This window comes from Marmota monax, unplaced genomic scaffold (genome assembly GCF_021218885.2).
Source record: "Marmota monax isolate L192 unplaced genomic scaffold, Marmota_monax_Labrador192_F-V1.1 WCK01_AAM20220418_F8-fsc00344, whole genome shotgun sequence".
Lineage (NCBI taxonomy): Eukaryota > Metazoa > Chordata > Mammalia > Rodentia > Sciuridae > Marmota > Marmota monax.
The window spans coordinates 359,175-373,530 of NW_026692430.1; the positions used below are offsets into that span (position 1 = coordinate 359,175).

General features: G+C 39.5%; 1 protein-coding gene across 6 annotated transcripts in view; it reads right to left on the minus strand.

Annotated features, from left to right (window-relative positions):
* Ccdc25 (coiled-coil domain containing 25) overlaps positions 1-11,803 on the minus strand; it is a 35,710-nt gene extending 23,907 nt beyond the window's left edge. The window contains exons 1-3 of one of the 6 annotated variants that reach the window (XM_046442951.2): positions 11,672-11,803; positions 7,091-7,138; positions 1,892-1,931 (exon numbers count right to left, since the gene is read on the minus strand). In XM_046442951.2, the coding sequence (XP_046298907.1) occupies positions 1,892-1,931; positions 7,091-7,138; positions 11,672-11,699 (116 nt within the window). In that variant the 5' untranslated portion in view covers positions 11,700-11,803. Of the gene's footprint in view, positions 1-1,891; positions 1,932-6,782; positions 7,139-11,671 lie in introns of those variants that run through there. The other 5 variants (XM_058578790.1, XM_046442952.2, XM_058578789.1 and 2 more) reach the window with 5 other exon arrangements.
* Between the last annotated feature and the right edge of the window lie 2,553 nt (positions 11,804-14,356).

The window sequence follows — 14,356 nt, forward strand, 5'->3', positions numbered from 1 at the left end:
CTGTACAGGGGACACAACAGTTAACAAAGCAGGTAGATTGCTGTCTTCATGGAGCTCAGTCTAGGGTCCTTGGAAGGTAGGCAATACTCAACCTAAAAGTTCTCAGCAGAGTAAACCACCCACCTGAGGTAAGGGGGCACTAAGCAGAGTCTAACCTGATGACACATCTGAGTTCAGATAACAGGACATTGTGCTGGGATAGATTTTCCTTTTAAGTCTTTAAAATTTCTCATGTTCCTTGGACTTCTTGAATCCTTGGTATGGATTTTATAGAAAGTAGATAGAAGGACATGTCCACTGGGGATATGAACTGGCCTCTTCATGAAGCCAGAGAGAAAACCCTCCAGGGAGTCCCTTCACACAGGCAGGGGTGTGAGCATAGCCACATCTGGGGGTGGCTTTAGTTAGACTCTATGCAATATTTCTGTTGTTAAATACTCAAAGCTATATACCTTATTAAAAATTCAGCCAGGCATGGTGGTGCTGTAATCCCAGAGGCTTAGGAGGCTGAGACAGGAGGATTATAGCCTCAGCAATTTAGCAAGGGCCTAAGTAACTTAACAAGACCATCTCAAAATAAAACATAAAAAGGGATAGGAATGTGGCTCAGTAGTTAAGTGTCCCTAAATTTAACTCCAGGTACCAAATAAATAAATAAATAAACTCTTCTAAAACATTGGAACTTAAATGCTATCACTCTAAGGAATTAAATGAAGAGTCTAAGCTCACATTTATAAAAAAGAGGTCTAGAGAGAGCTGTAGGAATGGCCTGGGGGAAGAAAAAATAACCAGAAGCCAAAAGAGTTGCACAGTGAGGGAAAACAGACCTGTTCAGTTCATCTTAACTTTGATTTCCTCATCTGAAAAATGAGTATAATAGCAATACTTATCTCACAGTATCACTGAGAAATAAAGTATTAACAGAAGTAAACACGTCACAGTATTTAGCATATAGATAAGTGCTTGAAAAATATCTATTATTACTATCATATCAAAGTAAATAGGATATGAGAAACAGATCTTTAGGACCAATATTTGGTACCAGATGTTACAAGCTGGGGATACCCCACTAAACAGGCATGAGTAGGCTCTGAGAGAGAGAGATTATGAGGGTCAAAGTGAGTGGTGGAAGCTTGAGATGGAAAAGGAAAGAAACTGACTGAGAGAACGGTAGGAGACAGAGAGAGAGACAGACAGACAGACAGAGAGAGCACGCGCGCACCGAAAACCTGTGTACTTTTCAAAAGGACTAGGTCTGTGTGGAAGAAAAGTACTCATAGGATTCTAACAGAGAAAGAGAAAATTCAGCTAAAATGAAGGAGTCCTTTTGTTCATTTTTTTGGTCATTGTTTTCTTTTAGGACTGGGTTTAATGAGCAGCAAAATGAATGATCTTGGAGAGAAGCTAAGAAAATATATATTATTTAAACAGTTTCCACAAATAATATTGGAAAGAAGGGACAGGGGTAGATCAAAACAGGGCTAAGATCATCAGGGAGGACAAAAGGAGCGCATCTGTTTCCTTTAATGCTGGACCAGGTCAGACACAGCTTGCAGTCCACTGACATAGATGCCTGTTTCTTTCACTGCGTCTTGGGAAAGTCTTATCCCTCTACTCAATGGGTCTGAACAAGTGTGGTGTCTTAGTAACTTGCCACAAGGTGACCAACAGGCAGTAAAAGGAAGCCTATGTCCTGAAGGCCTTTGCTCTCAGGCCTGAGATCAAACCCCAAGCCAGTTCACATGGTCATTATAAACGAAGGGAACCAGCCTTGTCACGGAACACACATAAACAAAAATACAAAGCACAAATTCTAGTGACAGGAGCAGGGTGGCAGGCCACAGCTAAGAAGATAAACAATCCATAAAGCTGAATCAAAACTGTTACTTACCAAATATCTTCAGGCCAGCCATACTTTATCAGATCTTCATCTATAGTAAGATAAAAGAGAACACAGAAAAGTTAAAATAGAAAGTTTTTACAACTGGACAATATAAACTGCATAATTTTTAATACTTCTTTTCAGTATTAGGTATTAAACTCATGGGCACTTGACCACTGGGCCACATCCCCAACCATGTTTTGTATTTTATTTAAAGACAAGGTCTCACTGAGTTGCTTGGCGCCCTGCCATTGCTAAAACTGACTTTGAACTTGCGATCCTCCTGCCTCAGCCTCCCAAGCTGCTGGGATTACAACCGTGTGCCACTGTGCCCAGCTAATATTAATACTTTTAATCTGATGCCCAAAGATATTTCTATTAGAAGATAACAAAAGTAACACTGGTAAATCAGAGCAGCTGAGAATTTAGATGGCACTCTGGAAAACTGATTCACTGTAAAAATACAGCTTCGCTAAAACTTCAAAGAACTGACTGCATTTTAATTATTTAAGAAAAAAATAACTCAATCATATAAATATAGAAAAATCAGTAATAAAATATCAGAAGTATAAAAAGAAATTTAAAATCATCTAAAGTTATGTCACATGGTGGAAATAAAATACCATGGAAAAAGGTGAAAGGGTGAAAAGTATTTGTTTTGGGTAGAGTTTGGAACATGGCTTTTGGACGTACAGGGCAGGGAGCTGATATTTTGCTTTTTGCTGTTTGTTTGATTAGAAGCAACAATAAATATTTATTATTTTAGTTCATTTTTTTCTGCAATGCATAAAAATACAGATAAGCGAAGAGAACATGACTATAAAAAGAAACTGAAACGTAATACAAATAAAGGAATAGAAGCTGATATTTTTATCATTACACTAACATTCTATTACTATTTGACCTTTTTTTTTTTTTTGGTACTGGGGACTGAACTCAGGGGCACTCAACCACTGAGCCACATCCCCATTCCTATTTTGTATTTTATTTAGAGACAAGGTCTCACTGAGTTGCTTAGTGCCTCGCTTTTGCTGAAACTGGCTTTGGACTCCTGATCCTCCTGTCTCAGCCTTCCAAGCCGCTAGGATTACAAGCCTGTGCCACCATGCTGGACATTATTTGACTTTTTAAATTAAATATGTGGTAAATAAAAATAAGATTCTAAGAACTTTTTAGAAAACAACCACTACAGAAAGGTTGTGTTAGTATACACTTCTAATAGCTATATTAATAATTAGGAATAATTGTGTTTTTTATACAACGGTATTTAAATATTAAATAACAATTTAAAAATTATAAGGTAAACATAATAATTCATGTGATGATTTAAAATATAATCAAGAAAGTAGAGGACACATAACTTAAGTGGGGGGCAAATCTTGGATAAAGGCACTCTAGTGACTGCTAACACCATGAGCAGACACCATAAGTCCTCCAGGGGCTTTCTATCACCTTAAGTGGAAAGTTGAGCAAATAGCCAACAGGCAATAGAAAAAGCAAAGGGAAGTGTGCAACCCAGTGTTCCTCAGTATGCAGCTGCAGCATGTGGCTCCCTCATGACACCTGCTGGCTGTGAAAAGGAACAGACCTAGAGCTGTTCATGGAAGTACATCTTTTCATTTACACTTTCTTTATGCCTGCTCTAGTCCTTCAGCCTGAAATCCTCAGGAATATTAGAAATTATGTACCAACAGGAGGCTTTGAAATGCTCCACCCTCTCTCACAAGGCAAACTGGGACAGGCTGACTCTCCCAAATGACTCAAAGATTCCTTAGGAGAAAATGTTCTACACGTACACAATAATGATGGCAAAATGCCATTCTAAAGGGCTCTAGATATCCAGATTTACATGTGTTGACACAAATTCTACATCTACCTGTATTTCTACTGCAGCCACTACAAGGATTCTGCAATCGCAACTCCTCCTCCACAAAGCTTTCTCGGCTCCCAGGACCTCTAACCACACTTAACATCTCTCATCTCTCTACTTGTACAGCACTTGCTATTCGTAGGACTTCGTTTTGTCCACACTTCTTTGGGGTGATTATTATGAATATTTACTGAGCAGCTACCATGCTTTAAATTCTATTTATTCTTGTTTTTTTTTTTTAAAGGTGCGAGAATGGTATCTGGGGAATTCTCTCGCTGAGCAACATCCTCAGCCCTTCTTACTTATCTTTATGTATTTATTTATTTTGTCCAAACTTTTAAAAATTGATTTTATTTTTTAGATAAGTTTTAGGTTAACAACAAAATTGACATATACATTTCACACAGGGTAGAATGTGGCCCCACAAAGAGAAGCCCCCAGTGAACAGTAAACTAACACAGAAGGAAGAGACAGGGTAGGGACGTCCCCAGCACAGCTGCCTGAGGTCAGCTCACTTGTGTGAACCAGAAACAGGGCAGCACTTCACTATAAGAAATGTGCAAAGCCACACTCAGCAGAGTTGCACAGTGTAAAACTTGCACAATCTATGTAGCTGCTTGGCTATAGTTGTTTCTTAGTAACCCAATTATCAGGTTCTCTGATATGATAGAAATAAAAGCAAATTTGGTGAGTAGATCTGCATTCTTATCTATCAACCATGACTCTTGATACTGTGTTAACTCTTGTTATTGTGTTAATGTAACACAGGGAGGTAACATCCTCCTCCATACATTAGGAAGATGCTAGAAGAACAAGTCGAAGTTACCTATGACAAATTTATGAGTTACTAGGTTATACTGTGAACTACTTCACCATTACATCATGCCCAAAGTCAATATCCTAAATTCATTACAAGTGAAAATTGTTTCAAAACACGTTATTTTATTTTGCTGGGTTTGATTTTCTCTTCTTCAAGATGTGATAGTCTTGCTTGCATTGATTCTGCCTTAAGGTAACCATTTTTGGTCTTGTTTATTTTACTACTGTCAAATGCCTCATACAGAAAAATGGACATGAGCCTCTCTAGAGCTGGGGATATAGCTTAGTTGGTAGAGTGCTTGCCTCGCATGCACAAGGCCCTGGGTTCAATCCCCAATACCACACGCACACACACACAAACACACACACAAAGAAGTTTCATCAAGCTACACCTTGAACAGACATTGGTATAGATTACAAAGGGAAAGGGAAAGGAAAATAAAATAAGCAAGCAGCACATGAAGATTAAAGGCAGGAACTTTAGTCAAGCTAGCTCTTGACTACTGAAGCAGAGTCATCCAGCCCAGGAGGGCAGTGTCTGCAGTAGGCTGAAGGAGGATCTACAGAAGCTCCAGTGGTACCAACTGCCAATTCCTGAGTGCCCCGTGTGGCCATAACTCAGGACTTCACATGGTCCTCACACAGTGGCCAGTTTTTGCAACTATGCAAGTTAGTTATCAAACCACGAGCCTCTTCTGACATCTAAGAAATCTGAGGTTCAAGGAGGTTAAGTAATGATAAAGCTAGTTTGTTAAAGGCTGAGATTTTACCCTAGATTGGCCTGACTTCAAAGCTGTCTCTTCCAAAACATCCCAGCACCCCAGAAGGAAAGCAGCTGTGCTTTCCAAGCTTAAGGCACACAGATGCTGTTTCCTCCAGTTCTTTGCTGTGGTCTTACCTCCTTCACCTTGATGTTCCACACACTGAGGATCAGTGCTCTCCTAATCAAGAAAGCTCAACTCAGCCAAGCACAGTGATGCACACCTGTAATCCCAGGAGCTCAGATGGCTAAGGCAGGAGGATCGCAAGTTCAAAGCCAGCCTCAGCAACTTAGCAAGTCCCTAAGCAACTCAGCAAGACCTTGTCTCTAAATAAAAAAAAAAAAAAAAAAAAAGGGGGCTGGGGATATGGCTAAGTAGTTCAATCTGATAAAGCAAGCAAGCAAGCAAGCTAGCTCAACTTAGTGCTGGGGGCTTAGCTCAGTGGTAGCATGTGCTTGTGTGCTGGGTTTCATGCCCAGCACAACCAAAAAAACAACAACAACAACAAAAAAGAAAAACACCAAAACGAAACTCAGCTTCTCTTTATTTTCTTCCTTTACTTGTGAAGCCAAAAAGGCTAACTCCTAAAGCAATGTTTTTCTTTTTAAACTTTAGTTCCGATTCATTAGTGGGCCACAAAATGTTGAGACTACTTTTTTTTAATAAACGAAATAAAACAGAAATAGAGGGCTAGACTTGGTTTGCAGATCAATGGCAGAACACCTACCTAGCACATGCAAGGACTTTCCCCATCACCAAAAAAAAAAAAAAAAGAAGAAAGAAGAAAGAACGTAGAGGGCATAGCAAATAGTACAGGTATTTTCTGTAAATTTTTGTTCTAGTAAAAGGAATATGTACAGCAAGATATAATTTTTTATGTACTTCATACTGAGGAAAGTAGTCAACAAGTTTAAAAAAATTGTTAACATTTCATGACTTGGAAAGAACATCTTCAACCAACAGATAAGTTTCCATGAATCGTTAAGTTGTTAAAAAAAAAAAAAAAAAAAACCACAGAAAATGCTTTCTTCAAAGTCCAAATCACAAGCCAGGTGCGATGGCAGTGGCTCAGGAGATTGAGGAAGGAGGTTCACAAGTTCAAAGGCAGCTCAGCAACAGCGAGGCGCTAAGCAACTCAGTGAGACCCTGTCTCTAAATAAAATACAAAATAAGGCTGGGGATGTGACTCAGTGCCCCTGAATTCAATACCTGATTCTCCCCGCAAAAAGTCCAAATCACTATTTTTTATTTGATCTAAATTAGTACATGCTAACATGATTCATGTTACTCTAAGCCAAATGACACCACAAGACTCTTAAGTTTCTAATCAGCTATACAGTCAAATTAATTCTAATATTATCTGATATGATTAAATTCTAGGAGGAGTTCCTTAAAATGGGTGTGATACATTCTCAAAAGCTGACTTATCAAAGTAGTTGAAAACTCATACCCTGTGCAATCTAAAGAAAACTGATCTCATAGAAGGAAGCATAGGTCACCAGAGACTGGGGAAGATAGGAGAGATTAGTCAACAGATGCAATGGATAAGCTATGTAACCCCTATTTGATCATTATACAATGTATACATGTATTAAAATATAACACTGTGCCCATAAATATGCACAATTATTATCTGTCAATTAAAAATTTAAAAATTAATTAAAATTTAAAAAGAAAACTCATCCAATAAATGGGGGTCCAGGGACAACAACACTTACCTGCTGGAAATTTCAAAATCAAATGCTTTTGAAAACTTACTTTCATATTTATCCTTTCCCATGTAAATAGTGTAAGCAGATGAATTAACTATGACAAAACAAACATAAAAAAATTAGATACTTTTATCATCAAAAACCTGTTTCATGGGGAAAAGAAGTGATAAATGCTCAGATTAGGGGTTGGCAAATCATGGCCCATGGGTCAAATCTGGCCCACCACCCATTTTTGGATAGCCCTCTAACTAAGAAAGACTTACATTTTTAAAGGGCTGACAAAAAGGAAAACAAAGATTAAGCTCTAGAGACTGTGTATGGCTCAAAGAACCTAAAATATTTACTATCTAGCCCCAAAATGAAAAGATTATCAATCATTATTAAACGATCACTTTCCCACTTTCTAAGGAACATAGTTCGATGGCAATTTCCCATACCTTTCTTTGCCTTCCTTAAAAGTTTAAAAAAATTAAACAAACTACACCACAATCATTTAAAGACAGTTTCCTATACTTGGCCAACTTTTATTTAGCATAATAATATGCCCCAGCTATGCCTCAGACAAACCAATTCCCACTACCAGGGCATAGTGGTGAGCATCTGTGTTTTTGAAAGACTTCCAAGTGGATCCTAATATGAAGTCAGGGTTAAAAAACATTATCCTAAATCAAACAGAATATTCTGGGTATGTTTAAGAATGCCATTTTTCTTACTGAGGTAATGTGTTTTAATACAGGCATCCTTGATCAGGAATAAAACAAGTTTTCTGTGAAACTGCAACCGATACTGGGTTTCTAAACTTGTTTGATCCCACTGGATCTAAACTTATAAAGTAATATTCAGTCTACAAAGCCTGAGAGAGTTTGTGGGTGCAGGGTTGGTTGGGCTGGAGAATTTAGAGAACAGAACACACACATATATGTAAGCTTGAAAGATCAGGAAGCAATACTCTTTCATATAAATCCTTATATCAGAGATTGCTTGTTCTTCTTAAATTATCAATACTAGTTGCTTTTCTTGGGGAGGGAAAACTCCCAATTCCACCGGTTAGCATTTGTTATGACTATAGTCCATAGCAGTTGAAAGACAACTTAAAAGAGGGAATATTTGCATTGACTAGTTGACAGGAACACCTACTTGTCTGATGGAGCATTATATTAGTGCAATAAGGCCTCAGCATATCATGTAACGAATGAAGACTGGGAATAAAACTAAACTGTTTCTCAGGTCCCCTCTACACAGCCTGGCAATATTTAATGTGTATACTCTTATATTTCCATAATGTTACTGCTAGGAGTACATTCTACCGAAATACTCCACCAGGCAATGATGTTCATGTTATAACCTAAGAATAGCAGAAACTGGTTAAATATACTATAGAATGTCCTTAAAATACCATGGGCCCATTAAAGAAGAAATTAAGTGGCAGAACAGTATTTCTGTGAATCTAGATGTAAAAATCAATTTATAAAAAATAAATGAATATATCATGGTGTCCACATACAGATGTTTACAAATATATGTTTATATATACATTTTGTTTATGTGTATGAATATACATAAGTTAATAACAGTTACCTTGGGTAGCTTGCTTATAAAGTATACACAGGGCCTTTGTAACTGGAACAAAAATAATTTTTAAAATAACTGAAATAAAAGTTACAACTTAGGCCAAGCTAAGTTAGAAACAAAAAAATGAGAGGAATGTCTTGATGGTTCATCTATTAAAAAGGTGATTAGGAATATGACTGCATCAAATTCATACTACGAAGCATTCTGCAAAATAATTCTTCAATTCAAAATTCAAAACTATCTGATTTATGGGCCCACAGACTACCTATACTTGCTAGAAATACAGTAAGACAGATATTTCATTGTTCCATTATAAAAGAGTATATAAAGAATAAAAATCACGCAGACTCTAGCTAAAGATACCACTGTTGGAAAGGGAAAAACAACAACAACAACAAAAACCTTCTACAGATTTCCCATTTTTATGCAGTTAACCTTTAGCTGGTTGAAATAACCTTTAGCTTATGCATACCAACTCATTTCTGACTATTCTGTATGTTCAACTTTTTTTCTATATTGGCAATATGTAAAGTTTTACCATAATTTTCCTAGAAAAGTTATTTTCACATTAACTTGACAATTTTTAATGGTCTGCTGCCAACTTTAATTTTATTAGAATTAGCCCAAATATTTTTCCAACAGGAAGCAGTTCTGACCTTAAAATGGAAGTCATTGACATAACAGGATCCACAAATCTGCCAAAGTATGCTGTTCTACTGAGGGCTCTTGTGCATACACAATTAGCACTTAAAAGGAGTTTAGAATATTTTAAAGGAAATAAAGCAGCTAGTGTGAAACATATTTAGCAGCCTTTATTCCCTGACTGTATTGTTTATTCCGCTGTGGGTCTAGAATGGATGCCTATTGTGTTGGGGAGTCTCATGAGTAAAGAAGCCGTAAAGAGTGAACTTATAATACCTCAAGAAGGATGAAAATGCTCAGCAGCTTACAATACTAGTATTGTAGTTTTTATTTATTTACAGGTTTAAATAATAATAAGATTCAAAAGATCAAATCTACAGAGGCAGAGAAATAGCTTACAGCAGGCACAGAAATCTAAACTGTGAGAAAAGTAACGATGTGACAATATGATGGAATGGGACAAGCAGAGGGCTGGAAGTTATAACTTCCCTGGGCTTCAATTTTCCTCATCTCTAAAAGCAAAGTACACCCTGTCAAAACCCACGCAAACAATATAGTGCTAACTTAAAGCTCACTTTTTAATTCACATAGGAGAGAAGCCTTTATATGTAAGCAATATATGTATGTTCCACTTACTATCAAAGGCATGCATGAATTCACACTGGAGAATATGTAAGTAATGAGGGAAAGTCTTCACTCAATCCAGTCCTTTCACATGCTCAAAAGAATTCACACTGGAGAGGAACCCTGAATAAAGAATGTGGGATGATTCACTATCGCAAGACTTTTTCAGTACTCCTGAGAATGCCAAGGGGAGAGAACTTATATTAACACAAAGCATGTGGGAATGACTATAGTCAGGTCTATTCAATTCACAGATGTAAAGGAACGCACTACCTTCCACAGAAGAGATATGCAAAAGTCTTCAGTGATTACTTGTAAAAATGCACACTACATTGAAAATCTGAGAATGTGAAAAATACAAGACAGTTGTCAGTTGTAACAAGTAGTTTCAATATCTCCTGAAACTTCCTAATGTAAGGAAGTCATATTGAATCTAAGTGGTAGGAAGAGCCTGATACAAAGTAATTCGTAGGGGCTGGGGTCTGGCTCAGCCATAGAGCACTTGCCTAGCATGTGTGAGGCACTGGGTTCGATTCTCAGCACCCCATATAAATAAATGAAATAAAGGCCAATTGACAACAAAGTAATTCGTATAGAAAGAAATGACAGAAGTTTTATATATGTATGTATAAGTATACACACACACACACATAATATATAGTGTGTGTGTTTAGCAGTGGTTCATTCTTGAAGTACATCTCTGGAGAATACATTTCCTCATTTTTACTTGTGAAAAGAAACATGACAGTGGCATCATTCCATAAGCATTGTTTAAACAAGAGTGGATGACTTTTATAGGTCATGTTTATTTTACTCAAAGCAGGTAATAAAATTGGGATTAACCCAGAAAATAAAATAGAAGGTCCCCTTTCACAAGTAAGCATGGGGTAGCAAGAGAGTGCTGTGAGTAAGACATAAAATGCCATTATCTGACTCAACATTTATTGAGAACAATTATGAGTCAGGCACTATGCGAAGTCAGGCCCCTGTCCTCCAGGGGCTTACACTCTACCTCAAACTGAGAGCATTTAACGCCATGAGACAAATGCGGTGCAAAAGGAAAATGTGGGATGTTAAGGGGGTCCCAGAAGAGATAGACAATTCCGGTGTGGACGCTAGGCATCTTGGGAAAGATATTCAGAGCTATCTTATTAGAATAAGAATTAACTGGGGGTTCATTCTAGACAAAAGGAACAACATGTGCAGAGAAACTAAACGGAGCTATACCATTTTGGCAAGCACCTTTTCCTTGCCTGCCAAAACCAAATCAGGAGCATGGTGTCACTTTTCGAAAACCAGAACATCGACTCTTGCCCAGTGAGTGGCTGCTATCGACATTCCAGTCTACTGCTCAGCGCTGCGTCCCAGGCCCTTCCTACAGAGTAAGGTGCATTTCCTGTAATAGTCGCTGACCGACGTCTCCTTCTCAATGGGAAGCACTGCCAGATTGCAGCCAGGACGAAGGCCACAGGAGCAGGGGAGAGGCTCGGCGTGCGGGGACGTGAAGATGCCCACGAACTCTGCCCAACTCCAAGGAGCACCGGGAGGTCTCAGACTGAGGAACGAGAACGATTCCTGGCCGCAAAGACCGCAAGGGCACAGCCCCTCCGCGCCCTCCAGCCCTGACCTGGGGACACCCGGGGACGCCAGGGTAGCCGAAGGGACCAATGCGCAGGGGGACCGAAGGGGCGCCGTCGCCGAGGAGGCGCCACAAGACCACGTCCAAGGAAGCGGCAGCCTCCACAGCCAGCTGCCGGCAGGGACCCGCGAAGGCGCGGCGCCCACTCACCGCTGCTGCTAGTGAAGTAGAACACCATGATCCCGACGGCCGTGCGACCAACCCAGAACCCAGCAGCAGGACTCAAATCGCGAAGCTCAGGACACCAGAAGCTCGGCGCCCGCCTGCTCCCCGGAACTCCCGCGCGCACTTCCGGCGGACGTAAGGTCGCGTCATAACGCCGTCCCGTGGGCGCCATCTTTAATCCTGGCGCGGCGGCGTGGCATTAGCCGGGCGCCAATCACCTGAGGGTTGAGGAAGGGAGGAGGGAGGCAGAACAACTTGAGGTTAGAAAACTCGACGTCTTCTTTGAAGTCTAAAAGGAAAAATGCTATTGGCAGATCTTTCCAGAGCCTACGTCCAGTGCGCATTCATATCTAGAGGGATATTTATAGATTTTATCCGCCTTCCCTCAACCTTTCCTGAGCTTCAGGAAAACAAAAACTGCTTTTTTTTCACAGCAAGGGGTATGCTGATCGCACAGTGTGGGGCCTGATAGGAGTTCACTACATTTTAAGTGAACTCAAATTCCTTCGCCAAACTTTAAATTTCTAATTTTTCTACTAGGCCCATCTTGCACTCCCTTGTAAAATCCAGTTTTAGCAAAGACCTCTGTTGCGTCAGTTTATCTGGAACCTCCTGGCACCTACCCTCCGTCACCTCCCGGGTAGTCTCTGATCACCTAGGACTGTCTAGAGCAAGAATCCTGTAGGGCAGTTTAGCCGCAACCCTCCCTACCCCTGATCCTGATGTGTCCCGTTGGTGATTTTCTACCCACTGACCTCCAGCCTGCATATCGGCTGTCGTCTCGCTTGCCCACCCCATATTTGGAGTTGAGCTCCATCTCTCTGCCACAGTGCATAAGTTCTAAATTCTCACATACTTTAACAAGTATAATAACTTTATTGAACATAATCTCATTCTAGCTCTGTTAGGACAAATCATGCACACGTGGCAAAGGTGGGAGACTGGAAGCAAACCTGGGATCAGCAGTTTCTAGTGGCGGGGTCTATTGGTGGCAAAAGGCCTGGCTTGGCTCATTTTAGGGGCAGAAAATGGCGCAGGCTGAATAAAGGGTCTGGGCTTCCTTTAGGATGGAACAGGAAGGTGGATAGGAAATCCCCTGGGGCTTATTGAATTGAGTCAGGTGGCAGTCTGGTAAGAATTCCTTTTGTGTTCCTTTGCTCTGGCTAGGGCCTGGGATTTTAAATAACAAAAGCTTAGGGAAAATGCCCTTGAACTTACTATCTGTATCCTTCAAGCTCATTGCTTGTAAGGTAAATGTTGGGCATATTAGACTCTGCTTCACTTTCTTTGAATCTCCCCAATACAAGTGATAATAGAGAAATTAACTCTGGATATTTTGCTAAGGTTAAGTCAGTTAATAGGCATCAAGGTTTTAGAATGTAGGAATCTCGCAAATTAATTGTTATTGATATTCGTATTGCTTCCTGGGGTTTGGACTATTCTGACTTTAAATCTAAGGTCTGTCATCTATTACCTATGAGATCAAGCAAATGCCAAACCTCTGAACCTCAGAGGTCCTCTTGCTGTAAGTGGGAATAATCATTTCATGTGAACAACACTTAGGTTTTTTTTTTTTTTTTGGAGGGGTGGGGGTGGGGGCACTCCGCTACTGAGCCACATTCCTAGCTCTATTTTGTATTTTATTAGAGACAAGGTGTCACTGAGTTGCTTAACATCTCGGTAAGCTGCTGAGGCTGGCTTTGAACTTGCCATCCTCCTGCCCCTGCTTCCTGAGCCACTGGGATTACAGGCATGCACCACCAAGGCAGCCCAGTACTTAGTTTTGATTTAATTAATTTTCTTCTTATAAACAAAAATTCTGAAAGGTCATTGTTTTGGACTCTGCTTCTTCACTAAGCCCCAACAGACCAGACCAAACCAAAATGAAGTTACCGGTGCTAAATGCCACAGACACTGAAGCTTTAAGGAAGCAGATAGATCCCCAAACACAGCAGTCTTTCCTGAAAACAGGAGACCCTAGTCTACAGGATCCTGCATAAGAACTCTTCCTTCCACTTTAACCCTTACAACAAGACCTTGAGGTAACCTTGTGTTCACCAGTATTTTCCTCTTGTTCTACATTCTTGTTTCTACCTTTCAAAACCCAATATTCTGCTACTTCCCAGTGAGAGTTTTCATTCTGTTTTGTAAGCTGGAGGCTGCCCAATTCATGAATCACGAATAAAAGTCAATAAAATCCATAATTAAATTTCTGTTAATTTTGGTTTTTGACAATTCTTCTCATCACTTATCTAAGTTTATTTAGAACTGAAAATGTGCCAGAGAATACCATGAACTAGTGACACAAATATAATAGAGCTTTAGGAACCTTCCTGTTTCCCAAAGCAAGAACCTACCATGTTCCATAAATAGTAATTCTTTTCAGGTTTTATTCTTTGTAAAATGGAAATGATAATACATACCTCATAGACTGCGGTGAGGAGTAAGCGAAACAAAACATAAAACAACTGAGAATGCTTGAGAAGTAGATATTTGTACCCTGATTGGACTTCATAAATTTAACTTGGAGAATAAAAAAGTGAAATAGGAACCTAAAATTTTATTAACTTTAAAAAAGGTGAAAGTAATGATCAAATTTCAAATGCGAAAAATATGTGCCTGGAAAATCTTGGAGCGATTACAAAAACTACTTCCACTAAGTGACTCCAC